At 52.5% G+C, this 9,105-nt stretch overlaps 1 protein-coding gene across 1 annotated transcript; it reads left to right on the top strand.

Moving 5' to 3' along the window:
• The first annotated feature begins 5,700 nt into the window (after positions 1-5,700).
• FOXC2 (forkhead box C2) lies at positions 5,701-8,649 on the top strand. The gene has a single exon (XM_023947352.2). The coding sequence runs from the start codon at positions 6,249-6,251 to the stop codon at positions 7,704-7,706; it is 1,458 nt and encodes a 485-aa protein (XP_023803120.2). The 5' UTR covers positions 5,701-6,248; the 3' UTR covers positions 7,707-8,649.
• Positions 8,650-9,105: the final 456 nt, after the last annotated feature.

The raw sequence follows: 9,105 nt of genomic DNA, 5'->3' as shown, positions 1-9,105 counted from the left end.
AATGTGAGATTTCCGCCCGCGTTATACAAATACCACGGGTTTTCCTCCACGTCTTGTGGCTGGGGATGAAATACCACCCTGCTTTTTGTAAAATAATCCCTCACGTTAATTACTTTTCCATTTAAAATTGGCTGGTGGTGAATAAAAACAATATCCAGCCTCTACGTGGGTTGCCCAGTCTGCTGGCTTCCCGAAAGTTCACTTCTTGCTCGCCTTTAATTGGATAATAAATGATTTGTTTGCATGATTTATTGTTTATAGAATTAATGTATTCCACTGAAACTGCCCTAAGAAGAGGGAGGATGCTGAGGATCCCGACATTCCTGAGCGGAGCGGGACGGAGGGGTCATGGGAACAATGAAACGAGGAAGGTTTATTTTAAAGCGTGGCAGGAAGAGATGAAATGTCCTCAGTTTGTGCTCGGTTTGGATGCTGCGGATCCTCGGGGCCGACTGTGGCTGTGCCAGCCCAAAAAAGCGGAACAAATTCGGATGCTCCTCTCTGAGCGGTTGCAGATGCAAACTCCTTTTCTGAGGGTTTTTTTCCTCTGCAAAGGCCAAGACTCTGCCAAGTTCAGGAGCCTGAAGGAATTCCCCCTCCAGCTCTGAGCAATTCCCAAATTTGGATTAATACCCGGCATATCATGGTAAAAACTGCTTCACCTTTTTACTTGTAAGCATCCAAACAAAAAATCAAAGGAAGGTTTTGGAGCTCTGGCGCTGTGATGGGGTTTGGGAAGAGCCTTTCCTTGGCTCGGAACGCTGCTGGAGCCAGTGGGAATCCTTCCAGGCACAGCAAACCACCTGTGAGGAGCTGGGCCGAGGTGTTGGGAGCTCATTCCTGCATTTCCCACTCATGGAAAGCTGCTGGTGACTCCTCTGTCCCTGGAGGAGCGATTCCTGGGGCTGGGAGTGCCAGCACTGCCTGGCCACTGTCACCCAACGTCCCCAGCCCAGCTGGGACTTGCTCCCACCCCAGGGAAGGGAAAGCGAGGGAGGGAGAGCAGTGCTGGTAATTAATTAATCCATTAACAATCCTTCTGGACCACCTACATCTCCCTCCACGCTCAGCTAAGCTGCTCCTTCCGAGGATTTGCTTCCAGAAAAGAGGGCCCGAGCTGTTTTCTGCAAATCAGGGGGTTTGCCTTAAAAAAATGAGGAGTTTGCTGATAGGTGGCATTTTTTTCCTGCTGGTTCAATTCCCTGGTTTGTCTCCACAGGGCTGAAATTTGCTCCAGATTCCTTTTGCAGGGTCTTTGAAGCCTGGAGCAGCTCACACAGCTGCCAAAACCTCTTCTCTTTTGAGACAAGGCTATCACATCTTTATAAATTAAATCAACCTTTGGATGTGCCTGAATTGCTTTTTTTAACCATTTTAACCAAGCTGAATTGAATATTTCCGTGGAAGAGGTTAAGAAAGGATCTGGGATTTTGAAACAAACAAAAGGCAGCTCTCCCTTGAAACACCCACAACTTGTGGAAACACCTAGAAAAAGGGAGGGACAGATGAATCAGATGAACCCAAACCCTGGGAAAAATGCAGAAAGAAACTCCTTGTGCTGCAGGAATCATCCCTTGGAACTGAACACACCAGGACAGCCACGAAAATCATCCCAAATGCACCCAAAAAGGAGCTTTAAACCAGCCATAATGCTCTGCCTGGGGGTCAGTAGTGAAAATTCTGAAAAGGCTGCACATTTTAAAGGGATGCATTTTTTAATGACGTTTTTATTAATGAAAGCAGTGTGGATTTCCACGTGTGAATAAAGAGTGTATGAGTGAATTTTTGTGTTTATGAAATAACCTGGTGAAGGAGGCACCTTAGGGCAGGTGGGGCTGGCCTGGGCTGGCCTGTATGAGCCCAGCAATGTCTGGAAAATTGGGATGGACCAGCCAGAGGTTCCTGCCCTGTCCAGAACTGGTGCAAAGCTGGCAGAAATTCATGTGCATCAATGGGTCTTGCCTGGACTGGGACAGAGCTTCCTTCCTTCCTTCCTTCCTTCCTTCCTTCCTTCCTTCCTTCCTTCCTTCCTTCCTTCCTTCCTTCCTTCCTTCCTTCCTTCCTTCCTTCCTTCCTTCCTTCCTTCCTTCCTTCCTTCCTTCCTTCCTTCCTTCCTTCCTTCCTTCCTTCCTTCCTTCCTTCCTTCCTTCCTTCCTTCCTTCCTTCCTTCCTTCCTTCCTTCCTTCCTTCCTTCCTTCCTTCCTTCCTTCCTTCCTTCCTTCCTTCCTTCCTTCCTTCCTTCCTTCCTTCCTTCCTTCCTTCCTTCCTTCCTTCCTTCCTTCCTTCCTTCCTTCCTTCCTTCCTTCCTTCCTTCCTTCCTTCCTTCCTTCCTTCCTTCCTTCCTTCCTTCCTTCCTTCCTTCCTTCCTTCCTTCCTTCCTTCCTTCCTTCCTTCCTTCCTTCCTTCCTTCCTTCCTTCCTTCCTTCCTTCCTTCCTTCCCTCCCTCCCTCCCTCCCTCCCTCCCTCCCTCCTTCCTTTTCACCTTCACTCTTTCTTTCCTTCATTTTTTTCCTTTCTCTCTTCCCTTCTCTCCATTTCTTCCCTACTTTTCCTCTCCCTTTCCCACTTATTTTCTCCACTCATCCTCTCTCTCTGTTCTTCCCACCTCCATCCTCTCTCCCACACTTCTCCCTCTTCCCTCTTTTCCTGCTCAGTTTCTCATTGTCCCCATCTCTGTCCTTCTGTCCTTGTCCTGTGTCCTGTCCCCATCTCTGTCCCACTGTCCCGTGTCCTGTCCCGGGCGGTGCCGGGGAGCGCTGCAGTCCCCGCGGTGTCCCCTGGGGGGCGACACACGCCGCGCGGAGCCCCCTCGGGCAGGTGAGACCGGAGCGGCACCGGGAGCGACACCGGGAACGGCCCGGGAATGACACCGGGAATGACACCGGGAACGGCCCGGGAATGACACCGGGAACGGCCCGGGAATGACACCGGGAACGGCCCGGGAATGACACCGGGAATGACACCGGGAACAGCCCGGGAATGACACCGGGAATGACACCGGGAACGGCCCGGGAATGACACCGGGAACGGCCCGGGAACAGCCCGGGAGGGACACCGGGAATGACACCGGGAACGGCCCGGGAATGACACCGGGAATGACACCGGACACGGCCCGGGAATGACACCGGGAATGACACCGGACACGGCCCGGGAATGACACCGGGAATGGCCCGGGAGGGACACCGGGAACAGCCCGGGAGGGACACCGGGAACAGCCCGGGAATGGCACCGGGAACGGTACCGGGAACAGCCCGGGAATGACATCGGGAATGACACCGGGAACGGCCTGGGAATGACACCGGGAACAGCCCGGGAATGACACCGGGAACAGCCCGGGAATGGCACCGGGAACGGTACCGGGAACAGCCCGGGAATGACACCGGGAATGACATCGGGAATGACACCGGGAACAGCCCGGGAATGACACCGGGAACGACACACGGAGCGGCCACGGGAATGACACCGGGAACAACCCGGGAATGACACCGGGAGCGGTCCCGGGAGCGGCCCCCGGGGCTCCCCGAGCGCTGCCGGTAAAGGCTGCGGCGGCTCCCCCGGAGAACCGGGAGAAGGGAGCCCCCGGGGGAAATCCCGCATTTCCAAGCGCCTCCCGCTCTCCTCCTGGAGGAGCTCCTCACCCTGAGCTCCCCCCCGTATTTTCATAATGCTGATTATTTTTTATTATTATTATTATTATTATTATTATTATTATTATTATTATTATTATTATTATTATTATTATTATTTTCCTTTGAGCCATTCGACTCTGGTTCAGTCTCTGCTCGGTGTCCAGCTGCAGCAAGCAAAGAACTTTTTGCTGCTTCTGGGGGTTCTGTAGAAATTCAGCTCGGTAAAGTTTTCAGCCGGGGAGAGGTAAGATTCCATCGAGGATATTTCTAGGAAGGGACAGCTCTGGGACACCGCAGGGGCGGCATCGCTCAAGCTCTGCTTTTAGAAATTCCTGCATTTTATAAACTTATATCGTTAAAGAAATCCCATGTGCTTCAGAACGCAAAGACACAGCCCAAATTGTTACGAGAAACGTGATTTATTTGAAAACCGTACATAAAAGTGTGAAGTCGTTCTCAAATTATTCCAGAAAAAAAAAAAAAATAAAAGTTTTCTCTTATGGTCATACATTTACATGAAAAGTACCAGCTTATCTCGCTGAATTCACTATTTGTTTTCCCAAACAAAATATTTTCTCGGTGGACGAAACCCTCCCCGAACATTCAAAATTATTTCCGTCAAAATTAAATAACAATTTTGAACCTCCCGGAGAAACTTCCCAATCAATTTTTCCATCGCAGATCATTTTAAACCATCCCTTCTTGTAGAGGAGCTGTCTCATAATTGAATTTTTTTTTTTTTCCTCCCCTCAGTTATCGAATAAAATCGTTTCCTTTCTTATTAAGAAAATCTCCGGTAATTAACAAGCCCAGCCGGGTTCCCACGGCCGGAGCCGGCTGAGGTCTCACAGCCCCGGCTGCGAGAGGGAAAGGGACCCTCGGTGCCAGCAGCCAGCCCGGCTTTTTGGGGGAAAAAAAAATATATATATATCTTTGTTTAAAGCCTTACGAAACCACACAAATTGCGAGGAGGGCAAGGCAAAATTACAGTGTAAGAAACCCCAAAATCACCGCTCAGGAATCAGAGCGGCAGCAGCCAGGATCGGGAGAGGCGGTGGAAAAAAAAAACCCAGCAGAAGTGACAGCAAATTCATTTCGTCCTTATCTCGCTCTTTCCGGCCTCGAATCGATTTTGCAGCGCTATTTTTGATTATAGATATATTCTGATTTAGTATTTTTTTTTTTTTTTCCTGCGGAAAGGGGAAATGGCTGTTTTCCCATCTCGGTTCTTTCGCCCGACAGATCCACGCTTCTCTCGGATGGAACAGAACAATTCGCAGCAGTTTCCCCCAACACTTGAGTTTACACTTTGTCACCGTGCGTCCCTAATTGTCCCACTCTGATTGCCTCTAATGAACTCATTAGGGAGAAGGCAGAGGGGCGGATTTCACAGGCACGAGAAAATCCACCTCAGTGCCCGGAATGAAAAGAAATAAATAGACATTTAAACGCGCTGTTTTTTGTCGGTTTTGCTGTTTTCCTATAATAATAAAATATCCCCAAAGTCCCCCAAAGCCACAGAGGAACCTCCGAACCCGCAGCGACGGCGCCAGCGGGGCCGAGGCTCGGTGTCACCGGCACCGGGCGGGCACCCAGCGGCCTCTCCGTGGCATCTCACTTAAATATATTTAAAATAAATTTAAAAATGCGAACGCGGGACCTGCGGGGCACAGCGACACCGTGATAGCGGCACCGCGGCGCGACCCCTCCCGCCGTGCCGGGCATCAACCTGCCTGCGAGCAGCGCTTCCAGCGTGCTCTGCTAGCTCGGGGCGGGCAGCGGGCAGGTCTCCCCGGTGGCTCGGGGCTGTTTTTTGGGGCCGAAAGGCAGGGCGCGCTGCCGAGGGGGCCGGGGGTGCCCGGAGCGGGGCTCGGCCCGGCCCGGGAGCGCGCGGGGGCCGCTCGCCAGCGCCGCCGCGTCCCGCGCTCCCATTGGCCGCGGCCGCGGCGCCGCGCGCTCCCATTGGCTGCGGCCGCGGCGCCGCGCGCTCCCATTGGCTGGCGGCCGCGGCGGGGGGCGGGGCCGGCGGGGAGTAAAAGCGCGGCGGCGGCGCGGGGAGAGTTTTGAAGCTGCGCAGCGCGGCCGGGAGGGAGCTCGGCCGCTCCCGCACCCCTCCGGGGGCTCCGGAACGCTTCGGGCCGTTCTTGTGACAAGGACTGGGTTTTCAGCAAGGCTTCTTTTCCTTCTTTTTATTTTATTTTTTTTTTTAAATCTATTTTTTTTATTCTTCGTTTTTTGTTTTGTTTTTGCTTTTTTTTTTTTTTTTTTTTTTTTTAAAAAGAAATTCCCTTTTCCTGCGAGAACAGGCTCCCCCCGGCCCAGCTCCCCGCAGCAGTGCCCGCCGCGGGCCGTAGGCGTGTGTAGCAGAATCACAGTCATACAGAGGGAGGGAGAGGCCGCCAGAGACCACCCTGCCCCCGGCGACCCGGAGGATGCCGCTGCGGTGCCGCTGCTAGAGGACACGCTGGGATTTAGCTCGGCTCCGAGACTCTCTCTCTCTCTCTCTCCCGCTCTCTCCCCTCTCTCCCTTCTCCGCGGAGGGGTCCCGGACGGGGGTGAGGCCCTTCCACCGTCCTCCTCTTCCTCCTCGCCTCCCCGGCCGCGGCAAGCCCCTCTCCAATGATGCAGGCTCGCTACTCCGTCTCGGACCCCAACGCTTTGGGAGTGGTGCCGTATTTAAGCGAGCAGAACTACTACCGGGCTGCCGGGACGTACGGCGGCATGGGCAACCCCATGAGCGTCTATTCGGGCCACGCCGAGCAGTACGCGGCGGGCATGGGGCGCTCCTACGGCCCCTACCACCCGCACCAAGCCACCGCCCCCAAGGACCTGGTGAAGCCACCTTACAGCTACATCGCCCTCATCACCATGGCCATCCAGAACGCCCCCGACAAGAAGATCACGCTCAATGGGATTTACCAGTTCATCATGGACCGCTTCCCTTTCTACCGAGAGAACAAGCAGGGCTGGCAGAACAGCATCCGCCACAACCTCTCGCTCAACGAGTGCTTCGTCAAAGTGCCCCGCGACGACAAGAAGCCGGGCAAGGGCAGCTACTGGACCCTGGACCCCGACTCGTACAACATGTTCGAGAACGGCAGCTTCCTGCGCCGCCGGAGACGCTTCAAGAAGAAGGATGTCTCCAAGGAGAAGGAGGAGGCCCGGGAGCGGCTGCTGAAGGAGCAGCCCAAGCCCCCCGGGCTGCCCGGCGCCGACCTCCCCAAGGAAGCCTCCTCCTCCTCTTCCTCTTCCTCCGCCTCGGCGCCGGCCTCCGAGAAGAAGGTGGTGATCAAGAGCGAGACGGCGTCTCCCGAGCTGCCCGTGATCACCAAGGTGGAGACGCTGAGCCCGGCCAGCGGCGGGGCCGTGCGGGACAGCCCCCGCAGCGCCGCCTCGCCCCCCGCCGCCGCCTCTCCGGACGCGGCGCTGCCCGAGCATCACCCGGCGGGCAACGGGCTGCCGGGCTTCAGCGTGGAGAGCATCATGACCCTGCGGACTTCCCCCGCGGGGGACCTGAGCCCGGTGAGTGCCGCCTCGGGCAGGACGGGCGGCGGGCTGGCTCTGGGCTACCCCGCGGGGCAGCCGTCGGGCTACAGCGCGGCGTGCAGCCAGGCGCTGGACACTAGTGGGAGCTACCACTGCAGCATGCGGGCCATGAGCCTCTACAGCGGCGACAGGCCGGCGCACATGTGCGCTCCGCTGGAGGAAGGGCTGGCAGAGCATCCCACGGGCGCCCCGTCGCCGCTGGGCACGCTGAGCCTCCCCGCGGGGCAGGACGGAGCGCTGGGTACCGGGCATCCCCACGGCGGAGGGGCGGCGGGGGGACAGCCCGCGGCTTCTTGGTACCTCAACCACGGCGCTGAGCTGAGCCACCTGCCCGGCCACACTTTCGGCTCTCAGCAGCAGACTTTTCCCAACGTGCGGGAAATGTTCACGTCGCACCGGCTGGGGATGGAGAGCGCGGCGCTGAGCGAGCACCAGGTGAGCAGCAACTCCGCCTGTCAGATCCCCTACAGATCCGCGCCCTCCCTATATCGCCACGCCGCCCCCTACTCCTACGACTGCACTAAGTACTGAGTAGCTGCCAGCCCCCCGCTTAAGCCCATTAAAAAGAAAAAAAAAATTATTATTAATAATAATTATTAAAAAAAAAAAAAATCGGGAGAAATAAACCCACACCAATAAAAAGAAATCTGACATCTTCCCCGTGTGGACTTTGTGGCCACAGAGTTTTGAAGATCCCAAAAGCCTCGTTTTTGGGCCTCCTTAAATCCCGGACAAGTATATTTTACTTGATAAAAGGGGGATCTCTCATTTGAAAAAGAAAAGGAAATAAAATTAAAAAAAAAAAAAAAAAAGAAAGAAAAGAAAAAAGTTAAAAAAATTATATATATATATATGTCTATCTAAAAGTGGCAAATTTTATATGCTAAAGTATAGGAGGTCTCAGAAAAATAAGTTATGGACCAATATCACAACGACCATTTATACGTTTTAAAAGGAAAAAAAAAGTTTATAAATATATATATAAATATATGTCCTGGGTATTTTTTGAGTTCTCTGTTGTGCTGTAAAAAATATGTGGATTTCTAATCAGGCTGATTTTCAGAGCCATTAATATAATATTTAAAGTTGAGTTCACTGGATTATTTTTGTCTCGCCCAACAGTTCCTAACTTCCAAATTAATGACAAGTGATTTCTTCTTCTTCTTCTTCTTCTGTGTACAATTATGCAATAGATTTTTCTTTCGTTTTAGAGCTGTTCTTTTCGCAAGACGAGGAAATAATTTATTTTTTGCTGGTGGATTTTTTTTTTTTAAAGGAAAAAAAAAAAATAGACAAAGTATCTGATACTTTTTTATTATTATTTACGACGTGTGATGTTTTGTATAATAGATTTCACCTTTACCATTCCTAAGGACTATTTGCTTTAACCTGCTTCGAAGTTCGTTTGTCTTATGTGGTCCTAATTGTTGTACTTACCTTAAAATAAATCCATGCTGGTTTTTTCTGCTCCAAGTCTGGCGCTTCTCTGTGTATAAACTGGGGGTTTTTTAACAGTTTTTTTTTTATTATTTTTTTTTTTCTCCCTTCACCTTTCCTTCACACAGAAAACGTGGCAGTGGGGTTGTTTTTTTGTTTTTTTTTTAAACAAAGCGGTTTTCCTGAAGGTTTCTTTCTTGGAGAAAAAAGTTGAATTCACGTGAAGAGCTGGAATTGTACAACTGGGGAGGAGGGGAAGGGAAAACCCCGTGGGGCTGAGCCCCCAAAATCCCGAATCCCTGCCAGAGGGAAATTTCGGGAGTTTTCCCAGGCCTGCGATGGGGAAAACAGGAGGCTCAGGGAGGGGAATTTCTGCTCCTCTCGCCCTGTCCTTGCGAGCCGCCTCTTTCCAGGACAGAAATCACCCCCCACCTCCCCTAAAAATCCATTTATTTATTTATTTGGTTTTCTTGAAAGGAATCCCGAGTGCCTG

The sequence above is a fragment of the Cyanistes caeruleus genome, chromosome 12 (assembly GCF_971803275.1).
Source record: "Cyanistes caeruleus chromosome 12, bCyaCae1.hap1.1, whole genome shotgun sequence".
Lineage (NCBI taxonomy): Eukaryota > Metazoa > Chordata > Aves > Passeriformes > Paridae > Cyanistes > Cyanistes caeruleus.
This window is presented reverse-complemented; position numbering and strand designations above follow the sequence as displayed.